Below are 26,563 nucleotides of genomic sequence, written 5' to 3'. Positions count from 1 at the left end.
TGATGGAGAGCTGCAGGATGTAATTATCTAAAATTAAATATTCCATAACACTAGGACTATCAGCCACGCTTTCAATTGGATGTCTCCATTGACTGTTATCACTTCCAAAGGAAACCTGTCCTGTTTCTGGGACCATGATAGTTTCATGAATAACAGGGCTTGTAATCTCCAGTACATCAAGACATTAGCAATGCACAATCATCTATTAACCAAGTGTATCTTACCGGTTAAAACAGATGTAGATGTATCATCGCCACTGAATAACTCAGGCAATTATTTCATTACTGCTGTAAATGTCAGCTTGCTGAAAATGACATTTTCATGGACCAGTATGTTCATGTGAAATCTGGAAAGAGATTAGTACGGGGGTTAGCTAGAAGAGGGCTGCTGGTGACTTGAATTCAGTTCCTACTTCTGACACTCGGGCAAGTGATTTCTTCTTTTGGTTCATATCGATCAACCTGTTTCAGACTGCTGCCCATCACCATAGGATCTGAGCCTCTTCCAGATAAAATCAATAGCAGTAGCGAAGTCCCTAGTAGATTTCATGGAGCCTTTGCTCTCTTTTCGGAGTCTAAAGTTGTATGGGGTAGGGGGTTGATTCTGTTGTTCCTTTTTTAGATTCTATTAATTTCCTTTTTTGGTGTGGTTGGTAAGGGTTTGGGGGCAAAAGGCGTGCCAGGGTTGTCACTTTTTGTGGTGGAAAGGCTCCCCTCCTAGCTTCCCAATCTGCAATCCATTTCCTTCTGGAAAATGCCTCGAGTCTCTGAGCACAAGGCGTTCTAACAGGGCTAAGTATTCGTCTGATTCTCTTCTTTATTATTTGTGTTACTGTAGCGCCTAGTAGCCCTAATCACGGGCCAGGACCCCACCGGTCTATGCACTGTGCAAACACAGAACAAAAAGACAGACCCTGCCCCATGGTTATCGTGGCTAGAGGAACTCCAGTCTCCATACTGGCTTATTTATGCAATTATTCCGAACAGGTTTCACCGCTATATACTCCAAACATTCAGGTGCATTTCCCGTAGTCCTCCAGCAGATATTAAGCTGTTGGCCAGTTGTCCCTGCATAGTAACCCTTAGTGATACTTATGTCGGAATAGATAAAACACAGCTCAGGGCAGGGGGTTGAACACCTGTCTGGGGAACCCTTTTTGTGTGTGTTTATCATGGGGTAGCTTTCAAAAGCAGAGCTTAGCTGCCCAGGCCCTTACATGCCTGAAAGGCACAGGAGTTGAGAAAGAGGGAAAAAATGCTGCCAAACAAGAAATAACTTAAGTTTTTTAGTAACATTTTAACCCTTCGGTGTTAGGAGCAAATTCTTTACTAAAAAGAAAATAGTCTATTCTGTCCCTTGTTAAAGACGTGCTTTGGGATGAAATTCACCCCTTCGCAGAGCAGACGTGCCACTGAAGTGCTGGTTTGCAGGCAGTTGTAGTATGGGCCTGGTGCTGACTCTGTACAGGGTTAATTTGTTCTTGAGCCCTCTCCCAGGTGCACCCTTGGGAGCAATCCCATCCCTGGACAGGGTGTAAGGGTGGTGACTTTCAGGGGGATGCTGATGGGAGCGTCAGAGGAGGGGAGGAACACCTAGCTGCGTGTCAGAGGACACCAGTGATCCAAAGGGTGTGAATGACTAGATACAACTATCCAATATGTATTTTCATTTCTACCCGTAGGCTTGGCCTCTGCTTTCCTTATGGATCATGGCTGTTTGGGAGGTAGCACTGTCTAATGGCCAGGACTCCTGGGTTCTATTCCCAGCATGATCGTTGACCTGCTGTGTGATCTGAGACCGCTCACTTCCCCTAGCCATGCCTCGGTTGGCCCAGTTGCCAGGACTGTGCTCAAACCTTCCCCCACCATCCAGCCTCTGGCAGACACCAGACATGTCACATTTCAGCCCCAGAGACAAACACTTGGGAAAGCTAGAAGTTGAGCTGAGCAACGTTTTTTTGAATCTCAAAATATTGCTGAAATTGGAGGTGGGGAAAATGTTGATGAAATTTTGGTGAAACTATACTGGTTTGAAAAATGAGGCAAAGCTGATTCCCCCTTTTATAATTTTGAAATTTCAGATTTCAAAATAACTGTGAAATTTAAAATAAAAAATAAAAATCACAAAATCACCCCCCCCCCTTTTTAAACCAGTTTTGGCTGTGAATGTGTGCAAATAGGGAGTTTAGGTAGGAAACTGTTTTGCTACCTTAACTCCGGTAACATCTGCCACTAACTCTGCTGTAATGAAGATACAGAGATTGACACATTTAATTTAATCCCCATTCTTCACTCAGACACTACAGATTAGATGGAAGGGAAGATGCTTCAGAACTCTGAATGCTGTACGGACAAACAGAACCTCAGCTGGGATTCCTCCAAAGAGCTGCTCCATAAAACAAGTGCTGCTATTTAGTGACTTCATCACTCTATGCAAGGTTTTTGATTGCTTAGAGTAGGAGCAAACTGCAGTGTTTTATGAATGGTCTTTCAATGTATGCCAAGCTTTATAAGCCACTTAGGCCCTCCACATGCAGAATTCTAAGTGACTTCAAGAGAATTCTCATGCAGCAGTTGTATGATTGGACTTGTGGACTCATTGCCAGGGGATGTTGTGAAGGCCAACGGTATAACTGGGTTCAGAAAGAATTAGATAAATTCATGGAGAATAAATCCATCAATGGCTGTTAGCCAAGATGGTTGGGGATGCAACCCCATGCTCTGGGTGTCCCTAAACCTCTGACTGACAGAAGCTGGGACGGGATGCCAGGGGATGGATCACTTGATGATTGTCCTGTTCTGTTCATTCCCTTTGTAGCCACTATCTAAAGACAGGATACTGGGCTAGATGGACCATTGGTCTGACCCAGCAGGGCCGTTCTTGTGTAGTTAGTTGTGACACGGTGAGTGTCTCTGATGGTAGAAGAGTGGCAATCACCAGCTCAACATGTCATTCTGCAGTTCTGTTCTTTATTGATTACCCAGATAGGTGTAGTTTATATCTCCAATTAAGCCTGCAGGAGCAATGCTAACATTGATTTACCTTTGGTACCTATGCCAATGTGTCATTTTCTACTTTGATCATTCCCCCGCCAGTACCTTTGCAAACTCCATAGCCTGTGTAAAAATGGTCCCGTAACCAGCATTCAGGAGTAGATGCATTTGAAGACCTGTTCCTTCTCCCATTGAAGTGAATGGCAAAACTCCCGTTGAGTTCAGTTGTGTAGGATGGGCCCTTGCTATGCAACAGACACTGTTCCAATTCCTGTGACAGGCTCCTGTTTCCAGCGGAGGGGCCCTGTTGTATTAATGAGTTAATTACTTCGACAAACACCTAGTGCTGCTGTGTCCATGATCTGATTTAGCAGGATACACACCGTGCAATCAGCTATCTAACATTCTCCATTCACAGACCCCCTTTGTACACAAGTCTGGACAAAAGTGCAGATTACATGAAGTGCTGTGGGCATGGTCTTGCTCTCTGAGTCACATGGAATATCTTGGCTCCAGTGTCCTACTGTCCTGGGATGCACGCAATGCCCCTTGAATCAGCACGCGATTTGTGCGTGTTAGTAAGGAGAATGAGATCAGCTGTGCAGAGCTGAGAACAGAATTGTGCTCTGGAGCTGCACTTGGGGGAAACATTACAAGGTCTGGACTTCTAATGTGCTAATCCCTCAAGAATGCTCCCAGTTACCTTGTCACCAAGTTTGTTACTCAGCGCTGCAATGAACTGGCGTTGGCTAAAGTGCAACAGGGATTATCGGACAGGTTCACTGAAACCAGCTAGCACATGAAGGGCAGCTGAATTCCTAATAGTTCCACTTTAGTAAAAGTTCCTTTCCCTCTTGGCAGTGGAAGTAAAGAACACATATTCCCGTCACTTCAAATGCAGAGTAAGACAACACTTGACCGACCTAGTATATGAGATTCATCCCTCACTGGCAGCATTTTGATCATTGGTCCAGGTCTTTGACTAGCTCTTTGATCAAATGGTTTGATAACATACAGTGGGCATGTTGGTTAGGATGCTGGAGCCAAAGCTTTTGCCCACTGACCTGAAGAAGAGCTCTGTGTAGCTCAAAAGTTTGTCTCTTTCACCAACGGAAGTTGTTCCAATAAAAGATATTCCCTCACCCACCTTGTCTCTCTGATTTAGGGAGACATTTTCAAAAATCAACAGGAATTGAGCTCCTAAATCCCTTAGATGCTTTTGCACATTTCCCCCTTACTATTTAATACTTTCAGTTCAACTATATTTTGTGTGGTTCCCTCCAAGGGTTTGTGTGTCAGATCCAATTATGAGAAGGACAAGATGCCGTGGTGATGAGTGCCGTATTAATACCTACCTCTATCCAATCAGATACAGTGGAGTTAATAGCATGCCAAGAACAAACTGAATCATGGCGGGAATTGCCTCTATACATAGTTTTAGTCTTCTGCGCATGCCCTAAGATGGACGCTTCTGCAGGAAACAGTGCAGGGAAAAGCGGAGCTACCACATGCAAAAAGTCTTTGCTGGGTGATGGTTTCAGGGGAAATAGGACAGCGTGAAGTGTTTGATTGCAAAGTAGCTGGAAATCTGGTTTTGGGTGCCAAAGCGGCTTCCTTGGTTGTGACAGCAGCTTTCCTTGCCCACTGTAGGAGATGGCAAATGCACATGACATCAACTCAACTGTTTAGATTTTAAAATAACCGTGTAGCCATAGGCCAAAGCAAGCTGAGCTTGAGTCTCCTTGAGGGCTGCGATGTAGCATGTATAGCTGCTCCAGCTCTGTTTTCTCGTGCTGTCATCCTGTCAGCTCACACATGCTAAGCAGGGTTGGACAGGCTGAGGAGGAGGATGGAATCCTGCCAAGGAAAATCTAGATGATGCTGGAAAGAGAGTTGGTAATTCAATAGGCAGGTGCTTTCCCCTCTGGGTCAGTTCCAAACCAATGCCCCGGCATGTGCTGTACTGTCGGAGGTGCCGTCTGAAAAGCCCCAGCTTCTTGTGGGCTTCTCAAAGATCCAGGGGCACTTTGAGTCAGGACAGAGGCATTAGTCCCAGGGGGCTGGTCAGAATCCAACCCTGAGCATTACACTCCGCCACCTGAACTCCCGCTGTAATTTCAGTCGGGGCCAGTGTTCTTTGCACTGCATCCTGTTCTGTCGAATGGTGGCAAGGTAATTCCTGCACATCATTTGGATATCAGCTGGGAAAGCCCTGTGGAGGGCTGGGGAGAAGGTTGTCTTCTACCCGTTTTGCATTGCTCATTGTTCTTCTCAAATGGACCTTGCCAGCATCTGTCCCTCCAGTTAGCCGGAGCACTGAAGTATTGTTTTAGGCATTTCTTTCCCTCTTTCCCACTAACTAGTCAGTTACTATAGGGCTGGCACCAGCACTGTGCAAATCCTCCAACAAGGTAATAAAAAGCCATTTATCCATTCAAGTCTGTTCCTCACTGCGGGGGCAAAATTCCTCCCTTCTGTCCCACGCAAACAGAATTTCATCCTGGATGTTTTGAAAATGCTCATTTCTATAGACATTATTTTGTCTATCCAGGTCTGTGCCTGGCACTGTCCCTTCAGGCCCCAGCTACCAACTGCTGGGGTATTGGTTCAGAATGGACTCAAAGGGAAAAGCACCCAGCACGCTCTCCTCTTGGAGGGATCCCATCCACATCTTCACACAGTCCAACCCTGGGGATCCCAAGGCCGACAATCTCCTGACCTTAGCTACCAGTAGAGAGAAACCGGGCTCTTTGATAAATCCTTGCTCTGATATCATGACCACGGGCACAGCCTAGATCCTCAGCTGGTGTAAAATCAGTGTAACTCTACTGAAATCAATGGCGCAATAGTGATTTACTCCAGCTGAGGATCTGGCTGATTAGAAACATAGGAATTCCCCCACTGGATCGGACCCCCGGTCCATGTAGTCCAGTATCCTGTCTTTGATAGTGGTCAGAACCCTTCAGGAGTAGATGTGGGATTATCTGACCCCCCCCATGCCCCCTTACGTCCCATCCTGCTCTCTGATCATTAGATTCCATCTAGATAGACTGGGTAAGATTACAAACATCGGGGACCAAACTGAAATCAATGGAGTTATGCCAAGGATAAATTTGGTCATAGAATTATAAAAACAAGACAAAGCCAGCAAATTCTTTTGCACTAAAAATACATGCTGATTGCTGATGTTACAGAACAAGAAGGCACCTAGTAGAGCAGGCTGTGTCTAAACAGTCTTCATCATGTTATTCTTTTCCATTTTACCACTTCTGCCTGTGCAGGTCACACAGAGCACCCAACAGCTAGTTACGTTTCTCTCTTGTTTGCGCATTCCCAATGGGTGCATATTGAGGGATGCATATTCCCAGCTCTGCTTCCCACTCAAGTAGAAGCAATCTGCAGTGGTTTGCAGGTGCATGTTTGCAGTTACCCGATGCTACAAATGTGTCTGCGTACAATTTGCCTCCCCCGCCCCCACCCACAACAACAAAAAAACCCTTGCAGATTAGGTGCTTTCAAACAGAGCACTGGACACAGAGAAGAGGTGAACGCTAGCATACCGATCTAAGGCAAGGCATGTTATACTGTCATGGAAAATAGCCCTGTAAAAGAATCACATGCAAAAGGCAAAGAGCTTTATTTACAAATAGAAATGCCCACCCCTTCCTCGTGAGTGTTGAATGTGAGCCAGGAATAAGCAGGAATGACCTTTCCCATTTGGATAGGAGATGAAAGTCAGTGCAGACAAGCCTTTTCCATAGCACTGTGCAAATACTGGCTATGATCGATGATGGAGCAGCAACATTTGATAAAAGGAGGGATTTTTTTTTAATCTCACTGGTTTAAAAAGAACTGGCTGGTAATAGAGCAACGCGATAAACTGGAGTCTGTGGTCCTGAGAATTCAGATGAAACGCTGAAACTTCATTGCCAGTCAAAAGCAAAAGCTCTCAGCTTACGCACCACTTAAGCCCAGGTGGTCTGCTGATGTAAATCGGGATTGTGCCATTGAAGTCAGTGGAGTTATGCCAATTTATATCACCCGAGGATATGGCCCAGGGGGCTTACAAGGAACTTAAGTGGTGCATAGGCCTGGAGCTGGCCCTCTGCACAGGCATGAATTTCACTCTAGAAAAGTATTTAGGTCTTGCTTTTTATTTTCTAGAACTACGTTGTCTGGGCATGGAGTAGAAGCTCCAAAGTCTTACTTTTCGGTTCAGGCTAAGCCCCCCAACGTTTGATGCATCTCAGAACCTCTTGCCTCTGCAGAGACAGTTAGAGATCTTCTTAGCACAGGGCGTCTGGAGACTGCCAGTACTTCCTGCGGCCTGTTGGGCCAAGTGCACCATCGCAGCAGATCCACCCAGCTGTAAGGAACCCAGAGGTGAAAGACAATTCAAAGAGAGAGGGAAGCTAGAAGCCATCCATTCAGCTACCGTCAAGTGGATCCTCCACGTTCGTAGGCTATTCACTGTTATTTAATGGGCGACTGCTGAGAAATGCGCTCAGGTTCTGTCATGCATAGATTCAGCTTGTACAGGGTGGAGAGAATTATGTTTTCAAGGGTTTTTCACCTGCCTTAGACACCTTTAAACTCTGCCCAGAGGCCGCCAGACATTTCCCTAGAGGGACACCAGGTTCCCGTGTTTCATAAATCAAAACCAACGGCAAAGTGGCTGTGGGGACTGAAACACACAACGGCAGCCTTCCAAGGGAGTACCACAGAGCTAACGTAGCAGCTGCACTGGCTCCAGACAGCAGATGCCAGCTCACTCAATCTGGGAACTTATGTTTAAGGACATTATGCTGGAGAGGAGTTCATGATTAGTTTTCCTGGTGGTCAGGGGGAGCCTTCTTCATGTCCTGTGGCACATTTCTGAAAATGCCTTACCCCTAAGCCCCTCCTCCCTGCCAAGAACTTCAGAGGTCAGATTTGTTGCTGATGTAAATTGAAGCAGTTCCATAGAGTCATAAATTTGTAGGCCAGAAGGGACCGTTGTGGTCATCCAGTCCAACCTGTACAACATAGGCCATAAGAGTTCTCCTAGTAATTCCTGCTGTAGGCCCAATAATTTGTAGTTGCACTAGAACACGTCTCATATAAAGACACCCAACAATTTCAAATGATGGAGAGCCCACCACATCCCTCGGTAAGTTGCTCCAACGGTTAATTGCGTTCAGTGCAAAAACTCTGTGCCAGTAACTTCCATGGAGCCACCTCAATTTATACCAGCAGAGAATCTGGCCCCAGATCGAAGGAGAAAGAGACTTAAGCAGCTTTTCCTGTGTGCTAGAGAAGCTACTGGCCTTTGTGAGAATAGACAGCTACATTATATTGCTGGAAGAAGCTCTTTGTCTCAACATTATTTCAGAGAACTTTATGGGTCCTCCAATACTGCCCCCCTACTGATCATCAATCAGACCATGTAGAAGATTATTTTCCCATTAGGCTTTATGTATGAACAGCTACTAAGGTGTTCAAGGGTTCTGAATAAATGACTGGGTCAAAATCTAAAATGTAGGGCATGCACAAATTTACTCCGTACTTTGGGGAGGAATACAGAGAGAGGAAGAATGTGTTTCTTGACAGAGGACAAGAGAGTAACTAGACGTTTGGAATCCCTCAGTGTTCCCCAAGCTGTCTGAATCCATTTTATTTGGTTTGCTTTAGAGACGAGTCAAACTGAGAATTATTTGTCTGAACCCCTGAACGTTGGTGCTTTGGATAAAAGGGAATCCTTGGTGTTTGCCCATTGTTAGTTTGCTTCACTAAGAAGACATTGAGGCTGAAATGTTTGCAAAGTGAGTTTCAAATAGTCAGCAGGGAGGCGCTCTAGATGTTCAGGATATTGACTTTATTAATTATAGAATGGGATGCGATTTCCACTGACGACTGTAACATTTAAGACTAAGAGGCAGATTTTCAAAGGCATCCAAATCCCATTGATTTTCGATGGGAGTTGGGTACTTATCTACCATTTGTGTCCTCCCCACCGAACCTAGTTTTTCTGACATCGTCCCATGTAGAAGTTGCAAAGCAGCTACATTCCCAAGCTTCAGGAGAATGTGCTCAGAGTCTATCCCAGTGCTCTATGTCACTTTGTTTTAAAGCCCCAGATTCACAAGGCTGAGAAAATATAACGAAAGGCACCAATTAATCTCCACCATGTCCGAATGTGGTCTCCTAGGCTAGAGGAACAAACATTCCAGGAGGTGTTCATTGGTGCAGAAAAAGCAGAAACAGCTGTGGGGCAGTGAATGGCTTGTTTGCTGAACTCAGCGGTAGGGCGCTCTGCCTCCCTGCAGGTTCCCTGGACATTTGGGGATTGCAGTATTTCTAGCGAGGAGCAAGGACTAGGAGGGCTACTCAGCTGCAGGGGTGAATAGCCCAAATCAAGGTACATCAGGCTGGATTCTCCATTCCAAGAGGGGGCTAGTTGCAGCTCCCTGATGCAGAGCTGCCCTGCCCCGGTGCAAGTTGGAGCTGCAGCCCCCCCAGGGGCCATACTCCGAAGGAGCATTGCGGGCAATGGAGCTCTGCTCTGCCATGCCCCTGACACTCTCCCTGGCGGAGGAGGGATAGCGGGAGATGCTTACCCTGCACAAGGTGGACATAGCAGGCGGGGGAATGTGGCCTATGTTTTCACTCCTCCATTCCCGTTGGAGTAAGTGGGCATTAGTGCATCACTAGTACTGCTCCAGAACAGGGCACTCATTGGGGAAACAAAGCCATTGAGGCTCTCATGCGCAATGCTTACTGGAAAACCTTTTGAGACTCAAAGCTTTGTTAGATCCCCGCCCCAGGAAGGATTTTCCTTATGATCCTTGGGCAGCGACATTTCAAGACAGAGGTTGAGCAGTGAGTATCCAGGCAGGCTTCATCCTATGTAGATCAGCAGCAGCAGGAGAGGAAGGAATAAACGAAACATAGATGGACCCACAGCAGGTCTGAACCACCTCACCCCTCCCAAACATTAGATCCACCTCCAGTTCTGAAACTTTGCTGATCAGGCCCATTTTGAGCAGGGGACCCCCCATGAAAACTATCTAGTCTCACTGGCTCACAATAGCAGGAGCAATAAGGGAAGAAAAGAATCATTCAAATGAAAAAGATATACGGGAAGGGAATAACATTCCAAAGGAAAGAATCTGCAGGGTAGCGAGGCGACCGTGGATTGTAGGGCTAGATCAGCTTACGTCAAGGCTGGGCGCTCAGAAGGAGGCACTGCGATGGGACGGCTACTGGCAGTGTCTAGGGTGGTGCTGGCAGAGGCTCAGGTGTGTAATGCTAATTCTGGTGTTGCAACCAGCGTGGGAGAAATGAAAGCAACCACATAAGTACAGACAGCGTTAGTGGGGACGCACCATCGGGCCAAACCACTTGAAAAGCCGATCAGAGTCCATGAAGTGCCTATTCTTGCACCTCCCAGTTCGGGGGTTGATTTAAATTGGTGTTGACGTCAAAGGAACTACCCCAGCATGCACTAGCTGAGGATCTGGCCCCACCCTTTGAGAAATGAGCCTTTGAGCTTTGTAACCTGAGTAAGGAAGAATCCCTTCTCCCCATGCACTGACACCAAACAGATCTACTGAATAACCATTGCAAGAAGTAAGAGGGACTGTAAGTGGGAGTTAAAGGGCCTTGAGGGGGTGGGAGGGGCAAATTCAGAGTCGGTGCAACTGAGTGCAATGCCAATGAAGTCATTGGCCAGAATATCTTATTTACACTAGGGTGAATCCACAGTTATTCCATGGAAGTCAATGGAGTTACCTGGGATTTACACCAGTCTAGCTGGCAGCAAAGTTTGGCCCCTTGTAATGTAAAGCCATTACCACCAGCAGCGTGACATGAGTTGGTGCTGTCTCTCCAGCCCGTGTCCACGTCACAAAAAGCACCTGCCACAGGGGACGTCTTCTTGGGCAGTCCCAGCAGAGCACGAACCCAGGGAGGTCTGAATTCAGAGGAGTTACGCCCACCTTCACCATGGTTGAATTTGGCCATAGTGCCAGTGGCACGCTCAATGACTGAACAGTGTATGTGGTAAATAACACCAGCAGCATTCTGCTGTGTCCTAATGCTTGATGCGCTGTTCTTTCCCTGTTTTTCCTGTAGATTCCTTACCTTCTTGTGAACTCTTCTGTGCCCGAGATGAGGCCTCGAATGTTCCCGGTGTTCTTTGGCGAAAGCATTGAGGTCAACCCTGAACCTGTGCAGGAAATTAGGTACATATGGAGGGGTTTCTTCCCTCCCTCAGTACATTTTCTTCTGCAAAAGATTAACGGTGTTTATCAATGGGTGTCACGGTTATTTCGTTGGGGGTGAAGGGGAGGAGGAAGTGGGAGATTAATTCCTGAACTAAAAAGAAACTGACAGGGGTGGTGGAAGCAAGGGTGGTTCCGGGGTTGGTAATAGGAGATGGAGGTCTTCATTTCCAGATTATATCAAATCCAGTGCAGGCCGGGATAGAAAACCATTACCATCTGGAATGCTGTTTGGTGGCCAACGCGGAACGAGCTGGTGGTCTCCATAACTGGCGTCCATTTTTATTGCTGCTCGCAACAGAGAGGCCAAGGTTAGATCCATCTCCATGGGGCAGTCTGTCCTCTGCCCCTAAGGGCAGTCCTTCTAGCCCGTGACAGAGGCCTGCTGACATTCAATGCTGGGAGGCTGGTGCTTTGCTTTGCTGCCTACACGGTACCAGGGCTCACAGTCTGGGTCTCTTCTTGCCAGCCTGGAATTCACTTTAAAAACACCAATGTGCATTTTCAGTATGGTTACTCACCCAGCTTGTGGAAATAATTAGAGGGAGGGGGAGGTTGTGAATACAACTCCCCACAACCCACACAAAGACCGTCCTGGGAACGTACCCGGATAAATGTCTGGTTATCCAGGAACAGCTGGCAGGCATGTTTTTATGACGATTACACAGGAGTCTTGTTTTATGTGCACCAAGCAACTTGCTTGCTTACACACCTAGCTGTGCAAAATACATTAAGGCAGATCATGTTACGTGTGCCACATAATCCTCCAGGCTCCCTCCAGGGTGGAGGTAATTCACGTGGACACACCCAGCTTTTAATCTTTTTTCACAGAGCTGCAAATTCCTTACCTGCTGATTGCAGTTGAAAGGTTTGGAGTAGTAAAACGCATGAAAGTCCCACAGTTCCCTACAGTCTGAGCTTTACTAAAACCAGATTTTTTATTATCATCTGTATAACTGTAGCACCTAGGAACCCATCATGGACGAGGACCCCATGGTGCTAGATGTTGTACGGACACAGAACAAACAAAAGATAGTCTCTGTCCCAAAGAGCATACAGTTTAAGGATATTTACCTTGCAGGGTTACCGGCTTGTGCACATGAGCAAGTAGAGAAGGTTAGGTGCACAATGGAATATAGATAGAGAAACCAACAAGGCTAGAAGAGCCATTATTAATAATCTTGGTGTCTGTTTTTTATCCTCATCTTAATGGTGGCCGAACCCTGCAGTGCTCGTTTTGTGTAGGCAGCGTGAACCAGACCTTGCAACTTCTCCCTGTTTGGGTTGGGATTTTCTAGGGGTGTCAAGCAATTAAAAAAATTAATCTCAATTAATCGCACTGTTAAACAATAATAGAATACCATTTATTTAAATATTTTTGGGTGTTTTCTACATTTTCAAATATTTTGATTTCAATTACACCACAAAATACAAAGTGTACAGTGCTCACTTTATATTTTTATTACAAATATTTGCACTGTAAAAAACAAAAGAAATAGTATTTTTCAATTCACCTAATACAAGTACTGTAGTGCAATCTCTATCATGAAAGTTGAACTTACAAATGTAGAATTATGTACAAAAAAATTGCACTAAAAAATAAACCAATGTAAAATTTTAGAGCCTACAAGTCCACACAGTCCTATTTCTTGTTCAGCCAATCGCACAAACAAGTTTGTTTACATTTGCAGGAGATAATGCTGCCCGCTTCTTGTTCATAATGTCATCTGAAAGTGAGAACAGGTGTTCTCATGGCACTGTTGTAGCCGGAGTCGCAAGATATTTACATGCCAGATGCGCTAAAGATTCATATGTCCCTTCATGCTTCAACCACCATTCCAGAGGACGTGTCCATGCTGAAGATGGGTTCTGCTCGATAGCAATCCAAAGCCGTGCGGTCCAACACATGTTCATTTTCATCATCTGAGTCAGATGCCACCAGCAGAAGGTTGATTTTCTTTTTTGGTGGTTCGGGTTCTGTAGTTTCTGCATTGAAGTGTTGCTCTATTAAGACTTCTGAAAGCATGCTTCACACCTCATCCCTCCCAGATTTTGGAAGGCACATCAGATTCTTAAACCTTGGTTCGAGTGCTGTACCTATCTTTAGAAATCTCAACATTGTTATCTTCTTTGCATTTTGTCAGATCTGCAGGAAAAGTGTTCTTAAAATGAACAACATGGGCTGAGTCATCATCCGAGACTACTATAACACGAAATATATGGCAGAATGTGGGTAAAATAGAACCGGAGACCAGAGCCGGCTCCAGGGTTTTGGCCGCCTCAAGCAGCCAAAAAAAAAAAAAAAAAAAAGCCGCGATCGCGATCTGCGGCGGCAATTCGGCGGGAGGTCCTTTGCTCCCAGCGGGAGTGAGGGACCGTCCGCCGAATTGCTGCCGAATACCTGAACGTGCCGCCCCTCTCCGGAGCGGCAGCCCCAAGCACCTGCTTGCCAGGCTGGTGCCTGGAGCCGGCCCTGCCGGAGACATACAATTCTCCCCCAGGAAGTTCAGTCACAAATTTAATTACGGTAACTCATTTTTTTAATGAGCGTCATCAGCATGGAAGCATGTCCTCTGGAATGGTGGCCAAAGCATGCAAGGGTATACGAATGTTTAGCATATCTGGCACATAAATATCTTGCAGTGCTGGCTAAAAAAGTCCCATGTGAATGCCTGTTCTCACTTTCAGAAAGAAAGTAAAGAAGAAGCTGGTAGTATTAGCTCCCATAAATGTACACAAACTTGTTTGTCTTAGCAATTGGCTGAACGAGAAGTAGGACTGAGTGGACTTGTAGGCTCTAAAGTTTTGCATTGTTTTGTTTTTGAGTGCAGTTATGTAACAAAAAAAAAATCTACATTTGTAAGTTGCACTTTCACGATAAAGAGATCGCACTATAGTACTTGTATGAGGTGAATTGAAAAATACTGTTTCTTTTGTTTATCATTTTTATAGTACAAATATTTAAAATCAAAAGTAATAATATAAAGTGAACAGTGTACACTTTGTATTCTGTGTTGTAATTGAAATCAATATATTTGAAAATGTAGACCACCACCCAAAAATATTTAATAAATTTCTATTGGTATTTATTGTTTAACAATGCAATGAAAACTGCGATTAATTTTTTAAATCGTGATTAGATTTGAGTTAATCACGTGAGTTAACTGCGATTAATTGACAGCCCTAGTTTTGACCCATCACTGGCATTTCTGTAGAACCCAAACCATCAAGCAATCTCCATCCACTCCCTCATGCTCCTTGGTTTATGGCTAGCTCAGGATTTCCTCTACCCATTTGGCACAGCTTTTTGAGGTTGTGCTGGGTCACTTCACTCCCTTTTTCCCTACTGCAGCCTAGTTTGGGGGCAATGGCTTTGTGCTCTAGGTGACATGTAAATCAAGCTGTCATTGCTCTAAGCAGGTGACCCTTTGCTCTAATATGGGAGGGATGGGCAGAAGGTGTTAAACAGCTCAATCAAGCCCCCCCTCGCTCCCTTTAATAACCATGTCCAGGGTGTTATTTTCTTGCCAAGTGAGGGCAGGAGCTGACACTGGTGCACAGCACAGACCAGAAAGGGTCTAAGGGCCACCTTAAGGGTCCCCATTAGGAGTACAGGAGCATGAACCAATAGAGGCAGTTTTCACCCAGCTTGCATGTCCATTTCCCATGCTCCCTGTGCACTACCCGTAAGGGAGGGCTGCCTCTTTCCTGCACAATGCCAGGGGAAGGTGGTGTGCTGCATGATGACAATCTGTTCCCTTATGCAGCATGATTTAAGAATCAAGGGAACCCTTTGCCATCATGGTTGATGGCAATGCTACAAGAGACTAGCCGCAGAAGGTCTGCCAGAGACCACTGATGTGTTTCGGGTAGAGACTAGGAAGCCAGCACACCACGTGGTGGAAAAGCAGGGGTGGGCCACGGATGCATCTAAAATGTCAGGAATCCTTGACCAGGCTCACCTTTCCGGCCTCTGGCTGAACATCTGTTTCTCTCCAACTCCTCTGCCTCCCACATACGGGGCCCCAGCAACAAGTGGCCAACAGCTGTGCCCTTCACCACTGTGCCCGGGCTTGCTCTCACTGTAGAACTCAGCTAAAAGGGATCCTGGCTTAAGGCCGGGATAATCCTAAGGCCCCAAGAGGGAGCAGGGATGACACTGTGAAGCAACCAAACCAGAGCTGTTCTGCTGTCCAGGGAAAGGGGCAGGAACCCATGTGCCTGTGCAGGGGGTCCCAATCCTCTCTATGGCAGACAGCCAGGCTCCAGCGGGGATCCCTGTGCCCCACCACCCATGGGGAGTTGGGATCATGGATTCACAACTAAGCAGAACTACCAGGAGATGGCTATTGCAAACCTGTAGTTGCAGCAAGGGCATTCTGCTGCTGCTCTGCGCCAGAGGGTCCATCTGCCCAGCCCTCCCTAGAGCACCATTTGCTTTGGTTGGGCCAAGATCTTGGCAGAAGATAGGAGCGGGTCAGCACAGAGCCCTCCTGCCCTATGCGCTCCCTTCACTGCCTGACTTCTCGCTGCCCTTTTCAGGTGCAACTCGGAGGTGAAATATGACTCAGAGAAACACTACAAGGATGACATCTTCTACGGACCCATCCCCACCATAACCGCCTACAGCGAGACGGTCATCGCCACGCCAAACTGCACCTGGAGGAACTACAAGTCGCAGCTGATCTTCGAGCCCCGACAGAAGCCCCTGCGGTTCCAGAGCACAACCATCATCTTCCCCAAACGCACCAAGAACATTTACCGAACCACCCTCACCTACAGCCTGGGCTGTGCCAAGCGCTGGTTCGCGTCCAGCGTGCAGCTGGAGCTGTGCGAAGAAACCAGCCCCTGCGTCATCTACAGTGAGACCCTTTCGTCCGCCCGTGGGGGGCTCTGACGACCACAAGGCCACGTCCTTTGCTGGCCTCTCCGGACAGACAGATTTGGCCAGGTGCCTTCATTGATGGCGACGGGCCCTTGACTACTAGCGGCTGGGCGTGCGTGGTCTTAGACGCATCTGAACTGCTCCAAGAGGAGGCCTAGAGGGGTCGTACTCTTTATGGATTTGGTCAGCACAAGGCTGGCGTTTGTTGTGGGACATTTTTGATGTTCACGCTCTGGATTTTTATTTTATTTTTTGACACATATCTATTTTAAATAGCATTTCAATGAAATCAGACAGCAAAGGCCCTAGGTTTGCAGTTACCATATGTTATAGTGCTGCTTCCCAGCCCCGTGGGTCTTCTCTAGCACGTAGGCACGACTTAGCAGTGCCTTGGAAGCCGATCCTGTCTGATAGGAGAAGACCAGCTGCAGATTCACCATCCAACCTGCACAGCCGCTATCTGCCTGCTTCTCCTAGTGTTTAAACACAGAGAAGACAGTTGTTACTTTTAATTGCATAAGACATTGATCCCACTCCGAATCCCCATCCGGAGGTCGGCTCCAGGAGTGCATTGCAGCACCACAGTGACCTCCGATTTAGCTTTTTTTAAAATAAAAATGGTCACCAAAACAGGGAAGACGATTGATCGTGCTGACAGGGCACCAGCCTTTCCAGAATAGGCAAGTGCCCAACTCCCATTCGAGACCCTTCTGAGGAGCCCGATGTTTACATGCCATAGCGGGATACCGTGCAAGGGGCTTCTAGGGGAGCCGAGAAGGGAATGCTTCAGGGGAGATTTGCATTCTAAGGAGGATGCAAGCCAGGGAAAATGGCAGAAATCTTAGCTAACAGGGATAAAACACACAGAGAGGACAGATCTAATTCAGGATTAACCTGATTTTATGCAAAGGCAGCTTACGACAATCAGGTTAACTAGGTATAGGAGAATAGGCTTTCAAGGGCAATTCCTGGAGGACCAAAAGTCTTTTCTGTTATATGAGATGATAAAGACCATAGCAGGAGCAGAAGTTTAAACTCCGAGTTGAAGACTGTCAACAGGACAGATGTTTCCAAAATTCAGCAGAATGGGGCCGTGGCTCATCGCCAGCCTGCTGAGTCCGGTAATAGTGCATAATAGTAATAATTCATCCAAGGACAATGAAAGGAACCGCCTATTCCTACCCTCTGCTCCTCCCCCAAGCTGGTTACTTCCCATGCAGCTGTAAAAACACGGAGGTGGGCAGCCTTCAGAAGGTGCCAGCGGGCCAGCACCAGCAGCCAGCTTCAAACCTGGCTGATCCCTCCCTGCCACCTACAAGCTCTCGGAGATCTGGCACTAACAGATCCTGTCACTGGGTTAGACGGCATCTGCATGTCACCTTGTCCCCGAGACAGACCCCTGCTAGCAGAGACTGATTTGATACCCTTTTCCCACCACTTCTTCACCAAGAATAGATTTAACCTCCTGGTACTTTATTTTTTTTGTGAGCTGAAGCTGGAAGAGGGAAGTTGGTTGCTCTTTTTTAAATGCTCACTTTCACTTGTATCTAAACTACGAGGAAACCGTCCGCTCTAGGGCTTCAACTGGCATCAGCATTGAAAGGGAACGAGAAAAGAGAACAACAGTGCTCTGGCAGGCTCTGTTTTAGTGCAGGGCTCCATATGTGGCATCGCTGTACTGATCTGTTGTTAGCTGTTTTCATTTCCCTCTGGGGATAACAAACTGCAGCAAGACAAGCACAGCTCTGGCTGGGAAAGGAATTAAGGAAATCATGCCCATAGTTATGAAAATTGAACCCATCCAGCATCACCTACAAAGATTATTTGATGTGCCTACAAGTGGGACTTTTGTGTTGATTAGACTACAACAGGAACAATGCTAAGCAACAGTGCGTCAGTAAATGACAATGCCTACGCAGAGGGGTAAGAAAGCAATACAAGATCCCAAAGCTGTTACTGCTTTGTGAATACTGGCCAACAGGGCTGGGATTGTCAATGGAGACAAAAGGAATTAGACACCTAACTCTCACTGGATTTGTATGGGGTTTGGACACCTATGGTAAAATTCTGAACAGCACCTAAGTGATTTAGGAGGCTAAGTTTCATTTTCAAAGGAGACAGACTGAGATCCGCAAAGGTATTTAGATACCTAACTCCTAGGGGAATTATGCACCTAAATATATTTGAGGGTCTGGGCCTTGGGCACTTAGAAACTTTTAGTCTCATTTAAAATCAATAGACCGTAGGTGTCTACGTGCCTATGTCACTTTGGCAAATGGGACTTAGATGCTCTTGAAAATGTTACCTGTAACTCCTGCAGGCTTTTTAGCTAAACAGCTCTGGAAGTTAATGTCTATTTGGTTCCCCCCCCTTCTTAAGTGTTTTGTTTTTGTCTTGCTGCTGATTCAGTTATTTCAGTGTACACATGACCAGCCAAGTTACATCACCTAATAATAAGGAATAACTCAGACTCCTTGCCCAGAAAGTTTGTAATCACACGAACGCCCACAGCTGTTAAAAATGCCATGATAAACTAAAAACAAACAAACCCCTCCAGATATTTAAAAAAAAATGATTTGAAAAGATCAGATTTCCTTCTACGTAAGCGAGTGAATGGTCCTGCTCTTGTGGGAAACGTTCCTAGCTTACACACTACCCCAACGGAATCGGCTAGCGAAAGGATCGGAGTCCTCACTCTCACTCCCATTACCCTGCCTGACCTCAAGGGCTCCCCTTCAACTCTCCTATGTGGCAGAGCCCTCGTAACCCCGAGAAGACTGAATCCAGGATTCCCGGGGGGGCTCAACCCCCTATCTTGTGGTGGTCACTTAGGACAGGGGATAAGGTGACCTCACTCCGGGGTGCTCTCTCCACTCTGGACCCTTCCCTGACCCACTGATCATTGCACGTAGTTCAAAACAAATACAATTTATTAAACAGCAACCAATTAAAAAATAAGGACAAAATGGGAAAGGCGAAAACACGTCTCTGTGGAAACGGGGGAACCCCAAACAGCGTCTCTGGAACATCCGGGCAGTTCACAGTCTGTTCCTCGCACGGCCCAGGCCCCTGCCCAGGCCCTGGCTGTGCTGCAGGGATGCTGCGGGTCGGACACTTGCTCTGGCGGTGGCTCTAGGTGGCCGGGCCTTTCTTCCCAGCGTCACCCCACGTCGGGGTTACGATCCCCTCCATGCAAAGCCTCGTGGCTGGGGGCGTCTCCCTGCGCCGGGCCACTGCCCAGATCCCCCTCACTCTCCCCAGCTGCTCACCGCCCCCGGCTCCGGCTCCAGCCCCACTCTGCCCCCAGCGCAGCTCCCTGGTTCTCTCTGACCGGCGAAGGCCTGCTCCCCGGCTCCGCTCGGCCCCGCTCTGGCCCAGCCAGCTCCCGCTCACACGGAGGACGGGACTCCTGGCCTCCCTCATTGGCCAGCCTGCCCTGTCAATCAGGGTGACTTGGAGCGTTGGCTTCTCCCATTGCCCCCAGGGAATGTCAGTCTCAGGGTCCTGATTTCTCATCGGCCCGTCCCCCTTCTATTGGTACTGGGAGATGGCCAGCCAAAAAACCCCACTGAGTTTCAGTACGGAGCCAATAGCCCCCTTCCGTTCTGTTTCAAAAGCCATGGGGAAAGGCAATTCATTTGTGTAACCAGAACTCTTTCCTTTCTGAACCAAGGCCATTCTTGGGGGGTTTGTTTGTTTTAAAGAAGCATATTTTTTATTCAGACACTAACTTGACGTCTTAATGTATCTCGGAAGTGTTGATTGCAGGGACACCGCTAGCACTGAAAGCTGTGCACTTGCTCTGTCCAGCACATTGACTTCAGGCATAAAGGAGCATAGTATTTGCCCCAAACTATCCAGCTTCAAATGTGTGTGTGTGGGGGGGTGTCCTACCATAACCCACATATGGTATGTCTTCATGGCACAGTTAACTCGGGTGAATGGGCATCCAGGTCTGAGCTGTCTGCAAAGCCACACAAGCTACTGGGGCCTTACATTTCCCCATGTGCGCCAGTAGACTTCAGGGGGCATAGCCTATGGTCCTTTGTGCAGTGGTCAACTGGGCCGCTCTGCAATCCCTTCCCAGTCAATTGTGGGAGAACTTGTCTGTCCTTCTGGGTGCATGGAGGGAGATTTTGGGATAGTTTGGAGGACTATTGGCACACAAGTGATTTAGCCTGTGTCCTCACTGCAAAGTGGGTGGGTTACCAGCTCGAGCGAAAACAGGCACTGAGCACTAACCCAGCTCCACAGCACCACCAGACTCGGGGGGAGGGTTGTGTTTGTGGACAGGATGGGTGTTAGGGCCAATGTCTGAGCAAGAGCCCAAATTACCTCTGCAGTGAAGACAGACCCTGAGGCTGTTCAGGGCTTTCCAAAGAGTGGACAGAGTAGTAAATTGAGGCTCCATTTCCCATGAGCTGAAGGGGAACCCCAAGGTCCTTTAACCTGTATTCCTGCTCTCAAATTGGAACTTAATCCCCCTCACACTCACTCTAAAATTAGAAGAGCCCACCCCAAGGTTGCACCTTTTTGGACAATCTGGACCTGATTTCCCCTTGATGAGTCCTTTAGACTCCCAACAGGGTGACTTACAAGTTGCAGTTCAGCCTTACCTGTTAAATTCCCTGCTCTTGTTGGTCGCAAGGGACAGGCCAGACTCAGAAGGCAAACTAAATGGCCGTCCCTTGCCAGGCTGGCTCCGCTTCGACGTAGCCTTGCCTTCCGGAATCCCGCCGGCTATTTGTTCTGCACACCAGCCCTTGCCACAGCGACGTCTGTAGCTGAGCCGATGCAGCGGGTCACTTGTGCTGCTCTCCCTCATCGCAGCATGCTGGGCAGACACCACTTCGCTGCCTAGGGAGCCTGTTGCTTCCTGCCTTTGCTTTATGAATGCCAGCTGCTGCAAAAAATCTGGTTGGCAAATGAAATCCAGGGGCAGACACCTGACTCGCTGTCTGTTCTTTGGCCCCACTCCCCTGACACTCTGCTTAAGTCAAAGCTTCCTCGGCAGCCTGTGACTGGCTCTTGGGAGGCTGTCCAAGGTGGGAGGAAAGGTACAAGGCACCTTTCCCACCCCCACAGTGCACAGTCCCAGTCCTTGTTGCCCCCAGGACACAATCTCCCCCAAAGGGGGCAGGGAGCACTGCAGGCTGGCTAACTGCAGAGGTGAATACACACTGCACTGTCTTAGGGGGTGGGTCAGTGTGTGCTATGTTCTCCTGGTGTTCCCACTAGGGTTGTGTGACTCTGCACTACGCCTGCCACTCCCCAGAAGGCACAACCCAGCCCTTACTCACCATATCTTTTCCACCCCTTGCCCTCCCAGAACAGCTCCACTCCACGCTGAGGCGAGCATGGTCACTGTGCGAAGGTTCTGCTGGCTCCCAGCAGTCACCAGGGCCAGATGTAAAACACGCTGGTTTGGAGCGCGAGCGTCTTCGTCCTTCCAATCTAATCCACCCCCAGTTCTGGGCTTTGTTTGCTGTGCAAACACTTAAACGCGCTTTCAGACTAGAAAACATACTTGAAAGAAACGTCCAAATGTGCCGTTCTTTTTATTGACTTGTTTTGCCTTAAAAAGAAGAAAAAAATAGATTCACAGACGTGGTTTCTTAACAAACGGTCCAAAAAGCAGCAATCGCTTGAATCCTGAACATGGCTCAGCTTCAGTGGCTGCAGAACAGTTTGCACTGATCAGGCCTCTCGAGAGCTGCAAGATATTTCGCTTGTTAGGAGACCAAAAAAGCACAGGAGGTTATTGAACGTCCTAGGGAGCAATGAAATCAGTGTCACTGGGTGCCAGCAGGACTGAAAGGGAAAACATACAGTCTGAACTGTATTATTAGCGCTGAGATATCCTGAATAATAATCTTACAGAGGAACATGAATGGATCTAAACCTGGGACGTGGAACTATAATACAGCACGTGTGTGGTAGTTGTAGGGTTTTTCAAATACCTTCTAACATCTTCTTACCGATTTGGACTGGGATTATGTCTGTGCAGATCTATAATAGATCGGGCCCCATAGTCTATAACAGCTCCAATTGACGTCATTTATCTAGTCCTTGTTTTCAGTCAGGGGTGCCCAAAATACGATTTGTGGGGTAACTTGGTTCATTCCCGATGCAGCCCAGCGCTGCAGTACAAATACCCAGCCAGGTAATTCAGTATACTAATGACCCTAGCTAGCCATTTGTATGTGCAGTTACCTGATCGGCACATGCAATCACAGCGATTGGTCTCCTAGATTAAGTGCATGATTGCACAGGTAGCTGGTTTGAAAAGCTGGGTTAGGCGCTGGAGATTTACAATAAGCTGACAAGCAATGGGGCGAAGGTTCAGTGGAATAAGGTGTGCAATGCATTGGCAAGAGGAAACGCTTCTGCAGATGGAACCCACTGGCTCATGCTAAGCAGGGATTATACCCAACAGCTCTGATCTCCCCTTGTTCCCCTGGCTGGGACAAGGTTCTGGGGGATCCCTGCAGGACTGGGCCCTTACAGCACCAGGTTTTTATTTAACTTGTCTAAGGGCTCTAGCCAACTCCCCATTAAATCAGCCAAAAGACTCCTACTGAGATCAGTGGCAGTCAGATCAGACCCTGTTGCAGTCACATTTATTGTTTGCTAGTTTAATGTTCTCTTTCAAAGCAACGTCATCAGTTACAACCTAGATTTTCTTGACGTCGCCTCTCATTCAGCGTGGTCTTGTACCCATGCCAGTTTCCTGTAACGTAGTTGCAACAAGATGGGTCAGTTTTCTTTTGTTTTAAATCTGTCCCTTTGGGCATTCATACACAAATACATCCCAGATACTAGGAGAACCACTGACTTCACTGGGCTTTTGGTTTGATGCTGAATCAGTGCGTGAATCACCCATGTGCTTGTGATAGTCAGAAGCAGGCATGTCTTGCCTTCTTCCTACACAGTGCTTTTTACCCACTCACTAGCCATATCCCTGTGGCTTCTTTACATGTTGCCAATAGTCAGAAGTGTTGCAAACAAAGCTCCTTTTTTGGTTTGGAGAATAATAATTGTTACATCTCACTTGAACACCATAAATTAGATTCTAGGTTTGTTATGTCAATCAGAAAATGCTAATTGTTTGCCAATTAATTTCTGCCAGCAGCAAATAAATGCCTTATTTGTAGCATTTTGTGCATTTACAGGGGCTGTTTCATTTTACAGAGCTCTCTTTTTTTAAAGGGATATAATTAATTTTAATCAACGGATCTTTATACATTTATTTTTCCAGAGTTACAGGCTGTTAATCTACAATGAGTAAATGTAGCTTTGAAAAGGTGTATTTCCCTGAGTAGTTACTTACCAGTGTCACCCAAGCTCTTGAGCTTTTTTGACCTGTTTTTGTTTTCCATCATGCCATGAGCCCAATGGATAGAGTTGGTCAAGATCTTTCTTTTAATACTTTCCTGCCCGCAGTGAAAATTTGTCTTTTTTTTTTTAAACCCGAAACTTCTGCAAAAAGCTCCCATTTTTTTCCCCCAAAATATTCTGCTTGGCCATCCCAACCAGAAAATTGGAAATGTCGATATTTTTTACATTTTGAGGAGGTTGTTTTTCTATACCATTTTGTCACAGGATGTAATAGACTCAATTATGCCCAGAGTTTGTTTGTTCTTTGTTTTTCATAATTCCTTTGTAACATTTTGAAAGAGAGAAAGAAAGAGACAGACAGACAGACTCTGGGCATCACTTATTTTATTGCATTCAGTGACAAAAAGAGAAACCCTCCCCAAACAAAATATTGACATTTCTATATCTTTCAATTCAAGATTTTGACATTTTCCAAAACAAAATTTGCAAAAAAAATTAAAACAAATTCAGAACACAAATTACTTTGAAAGTTTTTTTGAAAGGGTTATTCCCTTCTTTGACCAGCTCAACACAGAAGCTCTCCTTGAGGTGAAATAGACATGGATTCATGTCCAAGGCCCGTGATTTCTAAACTTGTGAAAAAAGGGATAGTTTTTGATAGCAGCATTTCAGTGAGCAGCGGGGCAAGCATGTGTATGTTACTTATAATTTATGTTGACTGTGTCTTGCAAAAAAAATTTAAATATATAAAAAATTAGAAAAGGTAGCTAAAGAACGAGTCAGCAAAAATCTGTGTAAAGTGAACTGAAGACTACAGGGTGTGGGAATCTGATATAAATGTTACTGAGTCTGTATGTGAACATCACAAAGTAGGATATTTTACTATTTTCATCTTTCTGGACATTCTACCTGTAGTGACACAGACACATTTTCCTTCCTTGAGGCTGAGGAACCAAAAACCAAAACAAAACAAAACACCTCCTGACCTGCATCCATTCAGGATGATTGAAAACAGTGAATCTCAGAATTTGGCCTGAAGCCCCCAGATCCTGCACCAGCGCTGTGGCATGCCCTTGTGGAGCCAGGTACACAGTGTGGCTTTCAAGGCATTCGAAGTCTGTGGAAAGGCTCACGTTGATTTCACATTGGGAGCAACATTAGGGCCAATGCTGATCACATCTAAAAAGCCCACGCTGCTAACAGATGAACCATTTTATTTTTAAAGTGTTGGGATGCCCTTTCCTCTCTAGCCAATATGTCCATTGTCCAAACCAGCTAATGTATTCTGTCCTGGGACTCCTGAACTGCAGGTGGAATTGAAAGATGTTTGATGATTAGAGAAGTGGCTCATGCTCTTGGATGTGTTGTATTTCTATTTTTATAATTCTAATACTCTAAGTGCTTGTAAAGTACTTTACTGTTGTATATGTGGTGATCCGGTACTTCGTGATACCCTTTTATTTTTGTATTTTTTCTCTCTCCACAATAATCACTTCCTGTTCAATTCATAGAAAATAATTTAAGAAAACAAATGTATATATCTTAATAAAATGCAGAAAAGCAGAATGCTCACATGTCTGGCTTTTGCTTCCTCTTCCACACACAACAACTTGCGACTCACTGCCTAGCCTTGTATTAGTACAGTCTAATCAGATGGGATATTTTTTGTGATGCTTCTATTGGATGTCTTCTCTCTAGTGGGTTTGGGTTAGGAAGTCCTGGTAGCATGTTGTCAATAAGACAAATATCCAAACTTTCTTTTGATTGGGAGTTTTGGGATGGGAACATGAGGGAGGGAGTAGAAAGTACATTTCAGCTTTTCCTTAAGCCACTCTCAACAGAATATACTCGGTGAAACACAATCTACAGGAGTTAGTTGTTAAATAACTGGATATTTAGGGAGAAAGGCTCTTGTGATCTAGGCACAAGACTGGGGGTTAGGAGTGCTGGGTCTGTAGCTGGCTCTCCCACAGACTTCCAGTGTGACCTTGGATCAAGTGTGGGAATCACTAGGGACTGATGATCCCATTTTCAGAAGTGCCTCAGAGACTTAGGAACCTTTGTCCCACTTTCAAAAGAGGGAGGCACTTAGGAACCTGATCCCCTTCGAAAGTCAACAAGACGTAGCAAACTCCTAAGTTCATAGAGGTCAGGTCCATCAATGGCTATTAGCCAAGAAAGTCAGGGACACAACCCCAGGCCCCATGTGTCCCTAAACCTCCCACTGCCAGAAGTATCTGGCACTGGCCACTTTCAGAAGACAGGCTACAGGGCTAAATGGACCATTGGTCTGACCGAGGCTGGCTGTTCTTGTGTTAAGTCAGCTGGGCATTTTTGAACATTTTACGTTAGAAGGCCTAATTGATTTTATCTTTGTATGATTTTATGGAGTCACTTAATCTCTGAGACTCAATCTCCAGCTGCAAAGTGAGGGTAATAATAATAATAATAATAATGATACTTAGTGCTTATCTAGCACTTTTCATCAGTAGAGCTCAGACTGCCTTAGAAATTAGGGCAGAGCCATCCTAACCCTTTCCTACATTACAGGGATGTGAAGTGCTTTGAGATCCCCCGATGGAAAGCTTATCTCTAAAGTGCAAACGATTATTGTTATTGTAAGTTATAGACTTAGGATCAAATGTACTCAGGTCACAGCAAAGTGAGATGCAGCCAGGTTGCTTTTATACTGATAGAATAAACCAGCTAAGTGCATGAAGGCATGGAACGCATGACATTCTAACTATTCTGTTGATAAGTTAATGCACTTATAGCTGCTAGAGATGGAAGAAACCTATTAGGGCACTGAGCCTTCTGCCAATGCAGGGCTGCTCCCTACCATGTATTTTTAAGAGCTCCTATGTGTCATTGAAATAAAACGTTAATCACTTTGGAGTAATGGTTTGGGGTTTTTTGCCACTGACCCTCCCACCAAACCCAAGGAACTTACAGTGTGAAGCACAATGGAACCAGCTCACTGGGACGCCTGTTCTTTGCAGCCTTGCCGTTTAAAGGATTTTTGTCCCACTCATTGGCTGTGTTGGTCCATTAGTCCCACGGATAGAACATCCAATCTTCTGTGTTAA

General features: G+C 46.3%; 1 protein-coding gene across 3 annotated transcripts in view; it reads left to right on the top strand.

The window, feature by feature from the left end:
* Positions 1-25,049, top strand: part of RFLNA (refilin A) — a 34,344-nt gene extending 9,295 nt beyond the window's left edge. For all 3 annotated transcript variants that reach the window (XM_054006072.1, XM_054006071.1, XM_054006073.1), the window contains exons 3-4: positions 11,106-11,215; positions 15,797-25,049. In XM_054006072.1, coding sequence (XP_053862047.1) covers positions 11,106-11,215; positions 15,797-16,151 — 465 coding nt within the window. In that variant the 3' untranslated portion in view covers positions 16,152-25,049. The remainder of the gene's footprint in view (positions 1-11,105; positions 11,216-15,796) is intronic.
* The last annotated feature ends 1,514 nt before the right edge of the window (positions 25,050-26,563 follow it).

Source organism: Malaclemys terrapin, chromosome 16 (genome assembly GCF_027887155.1).
Source record: "Malaclemys terrapin pileata isolate rMalTer1 chromosome 16, rMalTer1.hap1, whole genome shotgun sequence".
NCBI lineage: Eukaryota > Metazoa > Chordata > Testudines > Emydidae > Malaclemys > Malaclemys terrapin.
Note: the sequence above shows the minus strand (reverse complement) of the source record. Positions and strands in the feature narration are given on the sequence as shown.